Genomic DNA, 18,642 nt, shown 5'->3' with positions numbered 1-18,642 from the left:
ACTCTCCAGCACACGTGGTCCAGGGATTACAGAGCTGGCCAGAGGCCTGGGAAGCGGGGGCGGGCTCTCACCGTGCAGATAGTATTGAGTGCTGTGTCAGCCCCCACGCTGAAGTCCGAGCCGGGGACGTTGTTGGAGACCGTCGCGGGGATGACCACAAACGGGATGCACAGCTCGTCAAACAGCTTCCTGCCCTCCATCAGTTCCAGGCCCCCTGTGTAAGCCTGAGAAGGAGGGTGGCAGCCATGAGGGGAGAGGGAAAAGTGGGGAGGAGGGGAACAAACGGGAGGGCACTCACCTCAAAGCCCCCAATGATGACAAGGCCCTGAATGTTAAACTTAGTGATGTTGGCACTGATCTGCTCAAAGCTCTTCTTGGGTAGAGTCCTAGTTGATTGGGATGAGGCGGGGTGGGCGATGAGGTGATGGAATTTGGAGAATTAAGCAAAGTTGAGGGAGAAAAAAGCTAGAATTAGAATGTGCTTTATGTGTAACTTCTTGACCTGTGCCCCCTTCCCTGCCACCCCTCTCATGGCTGTGTAAGTACACATCCTGGGGCTTAAAACTGCCTGAGCTGCTAAGCGATGTCTAGATATGCAGGCCTGCCCTCACTGAGGCAACTGTGAGCTTGTGGACAGAAGATGCAGACTACAGCAGTGTAGACGCTGACCTAATGAACTGACACCCACATTCCAAGGGACATCTTTAGGGGTGACTAGGAGGAGGTGCTTCCAAAATGCCACTTACCTTTTAGTCCCAAGTTTGGAACCACCTTGGCCAGTCCAGCCCCCAACATAGCTCCAGCCAGCTTCCTCGATCTGCAGGAAAAGATCACACAGGTCTGCCTTGTGGACTGAATGCTACTTCCTGAGTTCTGATCCCACCCCGACACCCCCCTGGCTGGAAGAGGACCACCACGCATCGGCTTTTCCCCACCTCAGTGAACTTCCTCTGGTCTTATTGCCCATTCACAAATAGTAAGCACCTACTTATGCCAGGCACTGCACTGAGCTTTGGGACAGAGAATTAAACAAGGTGGTTGCCTGTAAAGGGTTCATTTCCGTGGCTCCTGCCTATTCATACTGCCCTAAAATTAAGCATCTACTTCTGCTCAAACCCTGAGAGGAAAGAAAGGGAGAGAGAGAGAGGGGAGGGGCCAGGAGAAAGAAAAAGACCGACAGGTCACCCCTGCTACGTGCCTCAGAGTACGTGCCCTCCTCCTTTTAGTCCCCGTACCTGACCCTTGGCCAGGCCCTCGAAGCCATCATGTACAACCAGCACCCGGTTGCCCTGGATGAGGCCAATCCTCACGGTGGAACGGACGGCAGCGTTCATGCCTGCGGCTGGGGCCCCCACGTTCATCACGGCCACTGTGTGTATGCTACTCTGGGGAGAAGAAGTGGAGAGGGAGCAGGGCGCAGAGGGGGACAGGTCAGTAAGGGAAGCTGAACCCTGTGTCCCTCATGGTCCTAGGGTCAGGACATGTGCCTCTGGACAATGTACCCCCTCTCCAGGAATGCCAGCACAGCCTGTTCCCTCATCCTGTGGAAGCAAATTCTTTATCACAAATCAATAAGGAAAACCGCTGTCCCTGCCCGTAGATAGCATTACGTAACGAATGAGGCCTTCCAGGGCAGCATTTCCCAAAGTGTGATATTTGGACCGCCTGATCTAGGGAGCCTGTTAAACCAACCTATTCCTGGCTGCGACCCCAGAGCTAAATCCTCTCTGAGGGAAGGATCCAGCAATCTGCACGTTAAATAAGCAGCCCAGATGATTCTGATAGACACTCAGTACCGAGAACCACTACTTCAGGGGAAGAAGTGGCTGAAGTACACTCATATGCTCATTCCCAGGTCTGCCCAAAGGATTAATCCGTAAATCTCTTTCCCAGTCCTTGCACGCTACCTCGTCGATCCTAAATTGGATGTGGGCCTTGGGGCAGAGACGTCCGGGGCACATTAAGAACATGGGGCTGGTATCTGGGGGTGCTAAGAGAAAATTTCTTAGTAGGGTCAGGGACTCGGCACTGGAGATTTTAGTGGGCGAAGAAGCTGGCCAGGCTCTAGGTTATACGAGTGGAGGTGGCACTTCACGGAGGGAGACTGAGAGACAGAGTCAAAGGGAGAGAACTCACCGGTCCCTTAGAGACTGGGGGTCTGACATGAGCCAGAAGCTTGTACACTTCCCAGTTGTTCATGAAGCTCCTGGAAAAAGTACAGGTGGGGTGGGGGGTCTTCAGGCCGCTCCTCACGGCCAGCAGCCAAGGGGATCTAAAGTTCTGTTCCCAGTGTGAAGTCCAGCTGGGCAAACCTCAAAGGACATAACTGGGACCTGGCAGGGACTGGGCAGGGGCTGAAAAAGGGCCAGTAACCGATCAAACCCTCCCTGAGGACTCTTCTCCCAGGCACTGCACTCAGCACGACATGCTGTCCCTTGGCTAGAGAAGCTGAAAACCTGGCTGGAACCCACACAAAAACCACCGGATTACAGCAGGCCAATCCCAGGAAGAGCATCCCTGGGACAAACTGTGCCTCCTGGTCACCTCACAACCAACTCTCTCAGGAAGGAACTGTCACAGAGACAATAAGAACAGGGAGGGGCAGAAGCTCTTATATTGGGTCTGAAACCATGTCCGTTTTTTGCTCCATTCCAATATCTGATTTCTGTAGCTAGTGAGCTTCCGGTCATTCCTCACCGGCCTCTCAGCTTCATGGCTTCATCAAATTTCCTGTCGTTCATGGCCTTGGTCACATCTTTGGTCTGAGGGAGGAGCACAGCAAGAGTCATGACTACAGGGCAGGGTTCTACACAGCTGGATTCCTAGCCCGTGGTAACGCTCTGTCTCCACTCTTATGCCTGGATCCTACCCACCACGCCTCCCACCTTTGCTATGCTCCCCAAACATTCACAGAAAGCAGCATCTTTGTTTTTCCTTAATTTTCGGAGAAATGAGCAGCCAAAGGAAGGAGCTGATTCAATGCTCTACTTATTCGAATATTTTTCAGAGTGGAGGAGTGCTCACAGATAAAATAGCATCTTCCTCCATTCCGCAACCTGAAAGTAGCCTCTAAACTGAGTGTATGAAGAAGACCCTAAGGATCCCAGTTAGGAAGAAAAGCTGATCCCTGCCGTGTGTCTCCCAGCTACTGATTTCTGCTCTGTGAGCCTGCGCTTTAGCTTTTGGGATACATAGTTCCAAGCAAGGCTGGAGCCTGTCTAGGCTGTAGGTTTCTGGGACTCCCAGTTTGAGGGAGAAGCAGGCCAGGAAATGGGGAGCCAGCCCTGAGCATGCAGGCCAGTCCTAAGAATCAGCCAGACACCTCAGCCCCAGACACACTGGTCTGTGGTATCACAGGAGTGATTCCTTTGTAATAAGAGCCATTTCCTGAGCACCCGGTATTTTCCAGATATTGCATCAGACCTTCTACAAAGCTTCCCTCTGCTCCTTACAGTAGCCCTCAGGGTGAGTGTTAGGAACCTCACGTTGTTTCAGAGAAACATGTTCAAGGTAGAAATCATAGAAACATACGAGCTAGCCAGCCAGACCATAATACTATTCCCTGCTTTTAATAACGTTTGGAGACATACTCCGTTTCTTTTCCAACAAAGACATGGCAAAAGCATCCGAGGCTGGATATTGTGCGACGTTGGGTCTCACTACTTGGTAAGATGTAGCGTCTCCCACGTTTCTTAGGAACATTTAACAGATGGGGACACTGAGGCTTAGAGAGGGGACAGCTCCTATGCAAAGCCTACTGTGCCCTTTCCTCATTTGACTCTTAACTACACCATGCTGCCTTCCCATCTCCAACAGGAGTTCCAGTGGCCTTCGAAGTTGGTCTCTTTCCCTCTAAGCTCTAGCTCAAAGACAGGGGCTTGGGCTGTTAGGAAGGGGAGCTGAGGTCGGTACTTACCATTTGGACACACTCCATGAGGGGCAGGCGCACAGCCTGGTTCCCAGAGAGGCTCACCACACAGGCTGGGGTGTCTGGAGTCCCTTCCAAAAGTGCCATCACTGCCTCCACACCCATCCTGCTGCCCTGCAGGAACCCAGGGAGCAAAGACAGTCTGGTTCAGGCCTCCCCATCTGGACTGGGCCTGAAGAGCCAGGGCACCTGAGGCCCTTTCAGATCACAGGGTTGAATTGCACATTTAAGGACTACAGCTAAGAGCTTATGGGGCTTTATCTCCCTACCCAGATTTCATCTAAAGCTTGATTCTTCATCATCTTACCATTAGAATTCTATTTGGTTCCAGAGAAGCATGTCCATTGTAGTAATCAAGGAGATTACTGAGGCTTAATATGCCCTTCTTATTGATAAAACAAGGGAGAGTATTGCCTCTCTCTTCTAACGAAAGTAGGATGAGAGGGTTCAACCTGAGTGTCTAAGGCTAGATCTTAATAATTTTACTAATGATCAAAGCTGAGATATTAGACCTCACTATTTGGAGAGCATATAATTTCCCATCATTTTTTGCAACAGAAGAGAACTCGGGTGGATGGGAATGAGTCAAGGGCCACTGCAGTCCAGAAGCTGGAGGGAGGCGGCATGGCCAATGGTGTAAGCCCCTGTCTTGGGAAGTGGGATTCTGCAGGGGAAGGACAGCAAGTCCTGGGTTCTAAGACGCAAGGGCCACAGAACCCCATGACTTACCAGGATCCGGTCAAAGGCTGATGGTGTCCCACCCCGCTGCACATGCCCCAAGACAGTGACCCGGGTGTCATATCCCAGACGCTTCACCACCAGCTGAGGACACCAAAAGAGGGACAGAGAGATACAGAGTCAAAGAGAAAAAACAAGCAGAGGCTTAGATAAACCACGATGGCTTAGCCTCTTATCTTTTATCTTCCTGGGAAACCAGGGGGCAGGAAACCTGGGGAGAGATGTACAGAAGGACTAAGGGGAGACTCAGAAGTCACTGGGGAAGGGGGTGGGGGGTGGTGTCCAAGGCCTCTCTGGTTTCATTCATACTAACATTCTTGATGTCTTCTGAGGTTATGGGTTTCCCAGTCTTGTCTATGGCACCCTCAGCCACAATGATTATGTTGAGACGAGAACCACGGGTCCTTGTCTGGTCAAGAACAAAGAGGAAAGAGGTGAGGTCAGTGGGATGAAACCGATGAAGGGGAAGTGCATCATCAGTGAAACAGGCGAGTGGTTTTTCAAGGGCAAAATAAAGTGCCAGTACCTCACTGAGCCGGCGACAAAGATGTTCCTCCCAGTCGTCATCCGGTGGACACTCAGGAATAAAAACCCAGTCAGCCCCACAGGAGAGAGAGGTGACAAGGGCCAGGTATCTGAGATGAGAGGCAGAAGCGTCACACTAGGAGCCACGCTCCACAGACTGCCTAACCCGTACCTGGCAGGTCTGCCTGTTCCCATAGGTGGTGAAATGTGTGAGGATCTGTGCTTTCATGTTTGGGGTGAGGGTAAGAGCGCCGCTGAGACAGCCTCTCAGTGAAGTTTTGTCCCTGAAGGGCACCGTCTCTTTGTGCTCACTTGCCATGGTGGCTTCTAATCTCAGAGCAGTGTCTGTCCTGTGCACGGGCACACAGGCACACCCTTGCACGCGTGGGTACGGGGGTGGGGAAAGGGGGCCATAACCGAGACAAGCATGGACACCTCTGAATCTGCTATCCCTGGGAGACCTCTTTGGACTCTCTGGGGAAGAGAAGGCTACTGCTGGCTCCACAGAACAGATGAGTCGAGACGGGGATCTTACCCACAGTGCCGGCCCATCACTTCTAGCACAAACGTCCTCTGGTGGCTGCAAGAGACAGACACAGAACGTTTACAGTCCAAGTGTCCTGATGGTCCCAAGCCGCCACCCACATGTAGGCCGCAAAACCTCCCTGGGAGACGCATTTATATTGTTAGACCTCCCAGCAGGTTTCTGGAGAGACCAGGAAGACCAGGCTGACTAAAACATAGCAGTAAAAGGTGTCAGTACTGTGGCTCTGTTCCAGGGAGCAATGGGGTCCAGGAAAGGAAAGAGAAAATAGGAAAAGAAGTGAAGAAGTGAGGACTCGACCAGCATCAGCCTGGAATCCCCTAGGATGACCCTGGCAAACTGTTACCTTCCGCCTCCCATTCTCCCACACTGCCTCCCCAGGCCGCCTACTGAGCAGCGGCAGTGACGGCCTCTACAGTCTACACTATAGCTGAAAGGGTGGCTAAGGTTTGGAGCTCCCTGGATTTGTCTCAGGTTGGACACTGATCATTTGGGAGACCCTACAGGTATCAAAGCCCTCAGAGCTACACTGTGGACAGTGGGCAAGACAGTGACAAGGGGCAAACATACGGCCTGTAGACAGCAGTGCAATTTCAGGGCTTTAGGGATGCTTCTTCATTAAAGACAGTGTTCCCACCCCAGAAAATGGGTCATTGGGGGTCTAGAGCCCAAGGGCATTAATCTTCTCTAGACGCCCTAGCCCTGTAGCCTGCCCCAGCTGCGATCCTCCTCCACTGCCCCACCTGCCCCCCGCAAGTCCCCTAACCTCTGAGCAGTGGTGGTGATGGCGTCCACAATCTCTATGATCCGGTGCAGGGCGGAATCAGTGCCAATGGTCATATCAGTGCCACAAAAGTCATTGTCAATTGAGCCCACCAAACCCACGATATTCAGATAGCTGGACTTCGTAGCCTCCTCCGCTGTGATCTTACCTGGCAATGAGAAGCAAACCAGGAGCCACCTTGACATGCCTAAAGAGCAGATGACTGGAGAGAGAAGGAACTGCAGCCAATGGGAAGCATAAGCAATGGCAGAGAAAGGAGGGCAAAGACCTCCCTTTTGTGTCTGGGTGATGATTTCCTCCAATGGGAGGAGAGGGGTGTGTGTGCATGCGCACAAACAATACTTATGACAATGTCTCACCCGCTTTCTGGAGGTCACTCAGTAAGTCACTCCACTCAGAACGGAAGGTGTCAGCCCCAGTGAGGCTGCCATCACCCCCGATGACACACAGATTAGTAATCCCACGCTTCACCAGGTTGTGGGCAGCGCGGAGTCGTCCCTCTCGTTCACGGAAGTCCTTGCACCGGGCACTTCCAATGACTGTGCCTCCCTGTGGGGAAGAAGTAGAAGTCGGCTCCCCAGATGACACAGCCAAATTTGAGCTCGACATGCTAAGATTTCCCCTATTCCAACATCGTGATGAGCTATCATAACTACCTGGCTTTCTAGAAAGTGCCCTGACATCCTTAAGAGTCATTTGTCCTTTCTAGGGGCATCTGGGTGGCTCACAGTTGGTTAAGTGTCCGACTCTTGATTTCAGCTCAGGTCACAATCTTGCAGTTCGTGGGATTGAGCCTTGCCTCGGGCTCTGCGCTGACAGTGCAGAGCCTGCTAGGGATTCTGTCTCTCCCTCGCTCTTTGCCCCTTCCCCACTCACAACTCTCTCTCAAAATAAATAAATAAACTTTAAAAAAAAAAAGTCATTTGTTCTTTCTAAAGGAAAGGGAAATAATTCTGGCTGAGCTATCATAGGGTCATTCCTATATTCTGCTACACCTCTTAGAAGACTGCTAAGATTAACCCATTTCATTGAAGGCTTTGTCATCAAAGTGATTATCCTCAAGGAGAGCAAAGGAATACATACATACTGTTGGCTTTTGGACAATCTCCGTCTTTCACATGTTCTTAGAAATGTAAGATGTAGCACTGACTTTAGTCTTTGGAAATTCTCCCCAGTGGCCTGACTTTATTGGATCGTGTCCACACTATAATTAGCAGTTCATCCCAACGTGCTTGGTCATCCCAATGTGCTTTCCCTCTTGAACTCACTGATTTCTAATTGTAACCAGGCCCTGCCAATCCTTTCCCCTTCACTCCTCGGGATCTATGGTGCTCGTGGAAGGAGACACAATATCCACATATTCACAGGAAAAGTAGTTCTGAGTATAGAAAGCCTTAAATCCCCAGGGACTTATAGATGCCCCAGGAGAGGTAAGTATACTTAGGGTTTTCACAAATCGTACAAGCTTCTGGCATTCATGCCTTTGGGAGTACTGATAGAGAATTCTGACTCATTTTCAGACCACTTAACAGCAGGCACCATTGCCTATAAAGAATCTTCGCTAAGTACTGCATATTGTATTTCTTCCCATGGATTTTTAGAGGACTGCGGTAAAGAATGGGGGTACAAATGTAATTTGTGGATTTTTCAGTAAATCAGAAAATATAGGTATATAATGACTTACGGAAAGTAGCACAAAGGGTTATGGATACAATCCGCATAATCTTAAGGTATTTTTGGAAACTCTAAAAGGCTGTGCTGGTTCCTTCCTCCCTCAAACAGTGTGGTTTCAAGTGACCTTCTCATCATCACATGAGGACCGGCAGATTTCAGCTCTACTTCTGGCTCTGGCTCCAGGCCTCTGGGAAGGTTATTTTCCTGGCCAGACCCTCCCTGTGACTCCAGAGCAACTCCTGCTTACGTGCCAGTTCCTTAAGTCTTGCCTGTGACCTTTCCGTAAAGAGCAAACTGTCCTGTGACCGCACCCCCACCCCCATGCCACCCTAGGAAACCAGGGTGATGTTTTCAAACGCAAAGAGTAAAGGGCAGTCGTGGCACCTCTCTTGTCACAGAACCCTTCACGTCGAGCCACATGGGGGAAACTTGAGCAACCATGAGGCCAAACCAGAGTGGGGTGGGACAAGGACAGGAAAAATAAGGAACAGGAGTCCTCTGGAACATACCAGCTGAAGCATCATCGAAACACTCTCCCAGGTGGCTTCCCTGATGTTATCTCCACCATCCACCAGGCCTTGATAACCCTGTGGAGCACATTACACCCATTCAACTTCTGCTAAGCCAGTTTTCCCTAAACCCCCACGATTAGGACAGGATCTCTGGGAAGCAGTTCTCTGAGAATCAAGTCATCTCCTCCCATTACTGATCCCTGGATGCCCATGACACTGTCATATTTAACACAGTCCAAGGAAGAAGACATCAACCTTTCAACACCCTCTTCTATTTCCCTGCAATCTCAAAAGGTCAGGATGTCCTTCCTAATATTTCATCCTAATTCTTCTTGCTTCTGGTTTATCCCATGTCCTCCAATCTGCTTTCCTGGGGAACTAAACAGCAGATAGTTTTGATAACAGTAGAGGGAAAAGAGAAGGGTGGTGGAAGAAGGGCAGGAGAGAAATGGGACTTGAAAAAATACAATTTAGGAGAAGGCAGATAAACCTTACAGGGAGAAGAGTGGGCAAAGAATGAGAGGGAAGGGAGAGAAGGAAGAGGAGTTAGAACTTCAGAAGGTACAGCAAACTGCAGAAATCTGATGAGACTTTGTTCTTTCCAAAGGCTCTGTCTCAGGACATACTAAATTTTCTCTGAAATACTCATTTCAGCTTCTCTCTTTGTTTTGGTGGAGGTAAGGGGAAGAGAGAGTTACTTCTTCCTTTAAATTGAACGGGCAACATGAGGACCCAATCTGTAGATCCCTATATCCTACCATCATTACTGGAGACTGGAGTCAGGGAGAGACACTCTTGGAGACAGGGAGCTGAGATAGGTCAGGCATAGCATGTAACTGGGAGGTGAGGAAACAGGAAGTAGGGAGGGGGGAGCATAAAACAGAGAAAGAATGATGGAGAACAAAGTAGAAAACCAACCTCATGGACAAAGAACACACGGGCACCAGTAAAGATACCAACTCGAACCACAGCCCTGACAGCAGCATTCATACCTGAAAGGAGGGAAGGAAGACGACAGGAAGAGGTTACTCCTGAGAAAAGCAGCCTGGACTACAAGATATCTCAGTCCTTCTCTTAGGCTTTTCTCTGAATCTAGAATACTCTTCTCCTCCAAGTCTTCTGGCCTCCCCCCCGCCACCCCAACACTAAATTATCGTGGTCAGTGTTAATGTAGCTCCATATACCTCCAATTCATCTCCCTTCCCCCCCCCCCCCAATCCCATCTTTCTTAAGACCTTTCCCTGCCAGGGCAATCTGGGGAATAATAATCTTGAATGCTTACAGTAGGGTTAGACACTGCTAAACGCCTGTCAAACCTCATCTCATTTAATCCTCTCCACAACCCTGAAGTTACCTCCATTTTACAGATTTGGAAACTGAAGTTCAAAGAGGTCAAGGTCACAGAGCCCAGTCTCTCCACTGGGAGACAATCAGGACTAAAATTAATTAGGACTAAAACAGAGAGGAGAGCCTTTCCCCTCTCTCCCATGTTAAGTAGTCTCCCTTTCCGGTAGCTACTCAGTGACGAGAACTGTCTCTCCCAAGAGTACTGTGGAGGAACCACCCTGCACAGCACACAACACAAGGGGGAAGCTATAACGGCCTCTGTATTAGAAACAATGCTACTGATAATTGTGCTGAGCAGAACTTCCCCAGTGAGACATGGAACGCATACCTGGGTCTTGATCCCGGTAACCCCATCCTGCCCTGTCATGTGAGAAGGGGCTCACGGTGATGCTCAGGGAATCTCAGAGCTCTGATAGATCAATTTCTTGTGAACCATTTTAGCCACCTGCCCTCAGATACCCCAGAACATTTTTTTGTTTCAATCTACAATCTATTCCTAGGGTCCTTAACCCTGCCTGGAGAAATATCATGTGCCAGTGAGCACTAGAGAAACCAGTAATTAGAAAAATCTGCTAAAATCCATCATGAACTACTGTAAATTCCAAAGCTACCTGGAGCAGAATAGAACCAACAAAACCAAAATGTCTATTTTGGAGGGTTTTTTCTGCAGGCTGACGAAAGTTGGTGTTAGATGACCATAAGCACCAAATCAAATTGAAGGCCCATTCACTCACTGAGCAAATATTGACTAAATACCTACCATACTCCAGGCACTATCTAGGCACTAGGGAAACAGCAGTTGAATGATACAGTCTAGGGATGCAAAGATACAGGAGACGGTAATGGTCCTCAAGACTTGTGAAGAATATAACATGGTTACAATATGGATCCCTATGAAGGAGATTTGTACAAAGTGCAGTGGGGACAAGGAGAAGGAGCATCCAAGCTGCCAGAAAGGAAGTCAGAACAGGTTATACAGAAAAGACAACATTTGACCTGAGACCTAAAGGACAATTTCCTTATAAATCTTTTATGTCAGGTGGCCACTTTGGGGGACAGTGCTCTAGGCAGGAAAATAGCACAAATAAAGGTGAGGGTCAAGAAACAACCTTAGGTAACTGGGTATTACAAAGGATAAAACGTAAGACAGGAAGTGGTGAGCAGTGAAGCTTCAAAGGTAAGCAGGCACCTGTATGCCACGCGAGGAAGCCTGGCTCTTATTCTGTAGGCCAGGATTTGATTGGGGATCCATGGGTGATGGTTTCAGGAAATCCATGAACCCATGAAACTGTATGAAAAGTTTTCTGGGCACGGGAATTTCCTTTGGGAGAAGGTCCACAGCTGTCATTTGATTCTTAAGGAGGTCTTTGGCCTAGAAAACAAAAGTTGCAAATGATGGAGAATCTCTGAAGAATTTTGAGAGTGGAGAGACATGACGCTATCTGTATATCAGAAAAGATCACTGGTGGCAATGTGGAGGACGCTGGGATAAGATGGCTCTCTGGCAGCCTAGACGAAATGAGGGCCTAGACTGAGAGAGTGGGATTTGGGACAAAACAGAGACACTGGACAGGAGGCAATGGGGAAAGAGAAGCACAGAAGCACAGCACTGTGGTTAGATTTCAAAGTGTTGGAGAAGAAGATGGAAAAGCCCCATGACTGACAGGCAAAGAGTAAGACTGAGGTGCAATTAACTAAGCAGAGGCAAGTTTTGATTCAGGCAGGTAGGGGTGTGGATGATACATTCGTATTTGGATATGTTGAGATTGAAGCTCTTGTGGGACACCCATGTGGACTTGGGAGAGATGGTCTCACAAGAATATGTAGAATTAGAATGGGAAAGGCAAGGAATGGAACGCTGAGGAAAACCAACGCTGAGGGAATGGGCAGGGGATGATGGGTTCCATGAAGGAAACTAAGGAGCAGCAAGAAAGGCAAAAGGAAACCCAGGTCTTAGCCATGTCTTGGAAGCCAAAGGGAACAGTTTCAAAAAGTTGTAACACTGCCAAATGCTTCCAATAATCAATCTAAGATAAGAACGGGAAGGTTGGGCTTGCCAACAAGAGGTCACTGGTGAGCACTGCTGTCAAAGCCCACTTCCGCCATCACTAAGGCAAAGTCACATAAGTCTAGAAGTCTAGGTTCACATCCTCAAACTGAAGGAATCAAAATGGAAAACTCTGTGATGGGAGCAGGCTTCTCAGAAGCTTTAGGAAAAGCCTGCATGTATGAAAAGAACAAAGTCAGGGTCAATGCAAAGCCATCAGTGCCTTAGTAAGGATAAATCAGTAGGTCAGAACAGAAATGAAACTATTGTTGATTTATTTTCTAGACTTTCACAATTCCTGTGGGCTTGTCTATTGGATACCTACAGTTCTGGAGTATGAATTTGTAATCTTAAGAAATAAGGAAAAAACACTCTACTGAAATCTATAGGTTGGAATGCTGTTTCCTACTCCTAAGCTGAGTAAGGGTAGGGAGAAAAGATTTAAGAAAAACAAATGACTTAAAAGGTTTTAAGTACAAAGTAAACAATAGATGGCAGGTAGGAAATATCCAAATCTATTGGGCAGAAGAAAAATCCCACAAGAAAAGAAGATTCTTTCTCTTCTCTCATCCCTTTTTACCTTCTTACCTCAGTCTTATCAACCTCCAGAGGTCATCCTGCCTCTAAGCTGGACAACTGTTTTCCTAGAAATCAAGTTTTAGGACTCTAATTGTCCCCTATACCTGCATTTCAAACCCCCCAGTTCCCTAGAATTCACCTACCAGTATGTATACACATAACTTATGCTAAGGAGTCCCAGTAATTCTTTGGGCTCTCCTACTTAACATCACTGGCCTATTCTGGCCTCAGACCAGTCCTGGCCAGGATCTCCTTAGCTGTACCATGTTGCCCTAAATAACTCTCTATTCGCAGCTGTCTGACTTATTAGAAGCAAGACGAAGGATAAGATTACAGGCACCACCCAGGGGGTATTCTGGGTACAGCCAGGAGGGGCTCTGGAGAACATCAGAAGCACATACTTTGGAGTTTCTAATTACAGACTGTAGGCAAGAGGCTTTGGGGAGAACTATGGGTAATGAGTCTCTATGACATGAGATAGAAAAAACTAATAAATGACTTGGTCACTATCTTTTTGAAAGCAGATGTTAGAAAGTTTCTACCTTAATTGAACTTTGAACAGGAAAAAAAATCCTTTAATTCCAACATGAAAAATAAATGTTAGATCTGAATTACACTTCTGACAAATATGTAATTAATATTATGAATCCTAGAATAGCAATCCAGAGAGGTAATAGAATCCCTGTTCCTGTAATCCTTTAAAAACAGGATAAACATGTATTTGGAATGGACTGCCCATCTGAAGGCAGAGGGCTAGAGCAATGACTGAGATCCTTTCCAGCAGAATAAGCCAATGTTGTGTGGGCAAATGTGGTATGGTTTAGCAGAGCTGGGGCCATTCCTGGACTGGAATTTGTATCTACTCAGCCCAGTTTCTGAGCTCAGGGTGTCTGAAATCTGGCCTCTCTTCTGCTTTAAGAGGTTATTGGCTTTGCTAAACTCAGGGAATGACAGAGCTGTGGCCTCTGTGGATTTTATAGAACCCAACCTTCACTTTCCCATGTGGCCCACAGCCTCTGGGTTAAAAGTCATTTCTGTGCCCTCTCCCTCGGAGAACTGAAGATCATTCATTAAACCTATCTCTGGGCAGGCCGCTACTTTATTTGAGCTGCTCCTTCAGCTGAGACCTCTCAACTCTACTTTGAGTTTTCTGCTTTGCTTCCCTGTCTCCCTTAGTTTCTTCCTGTACCACCTGCTCACATGCACCTGTGATGTTATGTGGCCTCGCAGTGGGATATTTCCCTGGGTACACTGTGCCTGTCACAGGATCCCCTAGGCCTTGGTCCAGCTGGCCCTCCAGAAATCAGCTTATGCTAGCGCCTGCCTCCAAGAATGATCTTCCCTTAAAGCAGGTGATGGTCCCTCTAGAATAAGAGGGTTTCTGTGCTCAGGATCAGAAGCTGAAAGGGCTCTGCTGCTCTTAGACCCAAGTTAAATCCTAGCTCTCTCCCTCTCTCCCTCTGTCTCTTTTTTTTTTCCTCTTTCCCTCTCCAGAGAGCCCTTCTTTTTCATAAATTCTTAACTTTGTATGCCTCACTTGGATTTTTAGCAGGCTCTTCTTGCTTCACTTAATCCAATTTCACAGGCCACCCTACCAAGGTTTTAGGATCAACACTCAAGAGTTTATGGAGCATGGGATTCTTTCCAGGAGAGAGCAGAGAAGCAATAGAAAAGCGAGGTCAGCCTCAAGTAGGGCTCTGCATTCCTAATCTGGCCACTCTTCCTGAACTCAGACCTCTGTGCCCCTCTTCCTAAGTGTCCTCATTCTGGCATTCTCATGTTCATAATACATATCACAATTACAATTAAATATACATTAGATAAAAAATATACTTAAAGCCTAGATTTACTAACATATAATGAGGATCATAAGAACAATGTGTAACTTTTTCATTGATGTATCCTTAGTGCCTGCCATCCTGCTTGAAATGCAGGTGCTCAATAACGTCCTTTGCATTTAACTAAGAATACGTTTATATAGCACCTACTTTGTACACCAGACACTGTGGAATGAAGAATTCATTCAATGAAGAGTTCAGTCTCTTGAAATCTACCTTCTCTGTGAACTCTTCCCTGGTTAATCCAACCAAAGCCTATCTGTTCATTATAGAAGTGGGTTCTACTTGGTTAGGCACACTTGATTCTTGTTATTTATAAGCCTTACATAAGAATTCCAGTAATGTATGCTATCTTTCCTCCTAAAACTATAAGTTTCCAAAGGAAATTAACTTCTTCATAACATACAAGGCAGGGCTCTAAGCAAAGTGGGTGCTTAACACAAAGTTTAGGAAGCCTACAGAGAGTGGTGCAGAGTGAAGGGGAGACTGGCTGAAATCTCTTTCCTTCTCTATTTTTCTCAGCACAGTCTCCATGTCCTGGTATCCCTCTCAAAGAGATTCTGAAGGTAGATTTCAACGTATTATAAATTACAATATACAAGATCATCAGGAGGAAAAAAAAATCACACATTCCCTATCTCCCACTTCATTTTTCCATATACCTGATTTCCCTGACTTCCAGGCTTCTGGGACTCAACCCAGAAAGGGGTTCTCTCTGGCTTTGCTTTCTGCCCCCCCCCCCCCACCTCACCCCATGGGTCTGTACCGATTAACTGCTGCTATTCCTGCTTATTCGAGGGACGAAGGAGTGGAAGAAGAGGAAAGGCCAGAGAAAACTAAGCATGAAGCAGAACTGTGCCCAGTAGAAGGAAATGTGCTGTAGGAGTGTGGTGCCGGACCCTGGCTGGTACAGGAACTCTACGTACCTCAGAGGTAATACCTGAAGATCTAGCTAGGGCCCACCAAATACCAATTTCTGCATCTCCCCCTTTCCCCACCATTTTCAATGTATTTGAAGTGAATCCACCTACTGCTTTCTCAACAAGTTTATCTCTTTAGTCTCTTTCTTCCTAGTGATGCTTGAGAAAACACCAGTCTTTTAGGTATCAAAGGAACAAAATGGTCCCAAATCTTCGAGAAACTTGGAAAGAAGTTTTATGAAGATTTGAGTAAATTAAAGTAGAGGAAATAATATCCAGAAGCACTTGGGGACTTAGACCTGACAGAGATTCTTGGGAAAGCCCAGGATTCCAGTGTGAATCTACAGCAGGAGGACATTAAGGACAGTTCTATTCTACAGGCTAAGGGAGTTAAGAAACTCAAAAGGGCCTACCAGCCATGGTTTTTTTGTCCCGCCCCAAGCAGGGCCTTCCTCCTTACCTTGGGCATCTCCACCAGAGGTTAACACGGCGATGGCTTTGCCAATCCCCAGGGTTTTGGCTGCATGGTGCTCTTCATGGGTCATGATCCACTCTAGAATCCAAGAGCACGATCAGTTAAGACACAGGTGGATTGAGGTGCTCAGGAAATGGCTCTGTTAGACTGGCTAGAGCCACCCCAGTCAGGATCTCCTACTATACTAAGTCTGAGCTTTGCAGCCTGGGTGTTTTGGACTTCTTCCAGAAGAGGGCCACGCCCCCACAAACTGACAAGCTGAAATGTCACAGTAATCAAACCCAAGACTGCAAAGGTCCCGGCTAATCCCTCCCACCTGAATTGGAGTCTATTTGGAGAACAAGCTAAGGTCAAGGGGAAGGGCAGTTGACTGAACAGAAATGAGAGGGGCGCCTGGGTGGCGCAGTCGGTTAAGCATCCGACTTCAGCCAGGTCACGATCTCGCGGTCCCTGAGTTCGAGCCCCGCGTCGGGCTCTGGGCTGATGGCTCAGAGCCTGGAGCCTGTTACCGATCTGTGTCTCCCTCTCTCTCTGCCCCTCCCTTCCCCCGTTCATGCTCTGTCTCTCTCTGTCCCAAAAATAAATAAAAAAAAACGTTGACAAAAAAAAAAAAAAAAAGAAATGAGAAAAGAAGGAGGAAAGTTAAGGTGGCCTCAAGGATTCCTCCTTTTAATGAAGGGAAGGGCTGCTGCAGACGGTAGGAATCGGGTGAGGTTTGGGGCACTGATGAGAACCAGCCAAGTGGAAGCAGAAAAGTGAGGGAAGGCAGGGTTATGGTGAAGATGATGGTTTCGTTTTATGGAATTGGGCTAAGCTGGAACTGGGGTTTGAGGTTTTACATGCACATTTGAGCCTGCACAAAATGATGGTTCAGGCTCAGGAATGGTTAAAGACATTCCATGCCTTCTCCCATCGCTCTCCGGCTTCCTGCCTCCTGAGCCTCTCTTGACTCATCTTCAGGCCTTGCCCTTCACACTACATGCTATCAAATGGGAAGAACAACACAGAATCATAGCCAGATATACATAGATTATGTACACACGCCATGTGAACACCTTCCTATTATTGTCTTTAGGGCTTATCTCTCTCAAAGGAACACACAAGACACACTTTTGTGTCCACAAAATGTCAAAGGAGTCATCACTCTACCAGTTATCCAGGTTAAAATCTAAATTTTTAAATTGATCTCCTCCTTACTCTGAGAGTCAAAAGTTACCAAGTCCTATTCTTCTCCCTTACTATCTTCCCTTATCCTTCTCTTATTTGCGATCCTCGGCACCTCTCTCCACCTGAATTGCCTACTACAATAGCTGGTCTCCGTTTGTGTTTCCCTTCTCCACTCTACAAGAGACATAGAATAAACCTCCATGGGTAGGTCATAGGACCCTGAGGATGCATTCACTTGAACTGGGCCAAATCACTTGAACCGGGGCTGATGACCTTTATGCACAGCTCATGTTTCTGCTGTGAACCTGGGGAAATCAGGGTAGCCGCTGATAAAGACACAGGTCACATAAACACACAAATCTGCATACATACCAATAAAGTACGTGCAATGAGACATTCGTGAAGACACACAAACACAAACATATATAGCATTATTATGGGACACAGATTCACAGACATACTACATATAATCCATTCTGATGGATAAAGTCCAAATTCTTGAGTTGGCATTCAAAGCTTCCATGATCTAGCCCTTGCCAAAGCTTGAACCTTTGTTCCCATGAATTTTCTGTCCCATCATCACCTGAACATTACTTTGCTCCTTCCCATTTGTGTACCTGGGCACACTGCATCCCTCATCCAGAAGGCCACCTTGGCCCTTTCACAGATATCCCACTCCATCATTTAAGGCCAGGCCTAGCTGCAATCCTATGAATATTAAGACTATTAACTCTTCACTGATTGCCGTAGGAGGGATTCTTTGTGGACCTCCTCTAATCACATATTGTCTGGTATTAGATCATTCATTTAGCACTTAAATACTACTTTATATGGTATTTAAATTGCTTCTTATATATTGACAATAAGGTTGGACTGGATCAGGGGTCAACAAACTACAGAGCACAGGCCAAATCCAGCCCTTTTTTTTGGTTTTGTATGGCAGCAAACAAAGAAAGGTTTTTACATTTTTATTTTTCTTTAAGAAACTTTTTTTTAGAGAGAGAGACAGAGAGAGAGAGAATATCTCATACAGGCTCCACATTCAGCAAGGAGTCTGATGCAGGGCTTGATCCTACAACCCTGGGATCACGACCTGAGCCAAAATCAAGAGTCAGATGCTCAACTGACTAAGCCACCCAGGTGCCCCAGATTTTTACATTTTTAAATGGCTTAAAAAACCATTTCAGGACATGTGAAAATTACATGAAATTCAAATTTCAGTGTCCATACCATTCTCATTCTTTCACACATTATCCTATGGCTGCTTTTGTGCTACAACAGAGTAGATTATTGTGACAGAGACCAGATAGCCTGCAAAGACTAAAATATTTACTATCTGGCTTTTTACAGAAAGTTTGCAGACCCCTGGATAGATGACTGCTACGAGCCACTTTCCCTAACTAGACTGAACAATCCTCCAGGGAGGGATCACGTTCATTTTTTTAAAACTTTCCCACAGCTTAACCAAAGCCTGGTGAAGTCCATGCACATAACAGTTCAATAAATCCTTGTTGAAGGCATTAGTGAACTGACGAACAATACAAAACGCACATAGACCTATGAA

At 47.2% G+C, this 18,642-nt stretch overlaps 1 protein-coding gene across 3 annotated transcripts in view; it reads right to left on the bottom strand.

Moving 5' to 3' along the window:
- PFKM (phosphofructokinase, muscle) overlaps positions 1 to 18,642 on the bottom strand; it is a 46,229-nt gene that overhangs the window by 4,358 nt on the left and 23,229 nt on the right. For all 3 annotated transcript variants that reach the window (XM_032593963.1, XM_030322457.1, XM_030322458.1), the window contains 16 exons: positions 15,897 to 15,989; positions 9,624 to 9,697; positions 8,703 to 8,780; positions 6,879 to 7,068; positions 6,502 to 6,667; positions 5,727 to 5,771; positions 5,193 to 5,301; positions 4,980 to 5,075; positions 4,658 to 4,750; positions 3,917 to 4,042; positions 2,698 to 2,762; positions 2,137 to 2,206; positions 1,236 to 1,385; positions 747 to 817; positions 299 to 386; positions 72 to 224 (listed from right to left, as the gene is read on the bottom strand). In XM_032593963.1, coding sequence (XP_032449854.1) covers positions 72 to 224; positions 299 to 386; positions 747 to 817; positions 1,236 to 1,385; positions 2,137 to 2,206; positions 2,698 to 2,762; positions 3,917 to 4,042; positions 4,658 to 4,750; positions 4,980 to 5,075; positions 5,193 to 5,301; positions 5,727 to 5,771; positions 6,502 to 6,667; positions 6,879 to 7,068; positions 8,703 to 8,780; positions 9,624 to 9,697; positions 15,897 to 15,989 — 1,667 coding nt within the window. The remainder of the gene's footprint in view (positions 1 to 71; positions 225 to 298; positions 387 to 746; positions 818 to 1,235; positions 1,386 to 2,136; positions 2,207 to 2,697; positions 2,763 to 3,916; positions 4,043 to 4,657; positions 4,751 to 4,979; positions 5,076 to 5,192; positions 5,302 to 5,726; positions 5,772 to 6,501; positions 6,668 to 6,878; positions 7,069 to 8,702; positions 8,781 to 9,623; positions 9,698 to 15,896; positions 15,990 to 18,642) is intronic.

Source organism: Lynx canadensis, chromosome B4 (assembly GCF_007474595.2).
Source record: "Lynx canadensis isolate LIC74 chromosome B4, mLynCan4.pri.v2, whole genome shotgun sequence".
NCBI classification, from domain to species: domain Eukaryota; kingdom Metazoa; phylum Chordata; class Mammalia; order Carnivora; family Felidae; genus Lynx; species Lynx canadensis.
The sequence above is the reverse complement of the archived record's forward strand: the minus strand, read 5'-3'. Positions and strand labels throughout refer to the sequence as shown.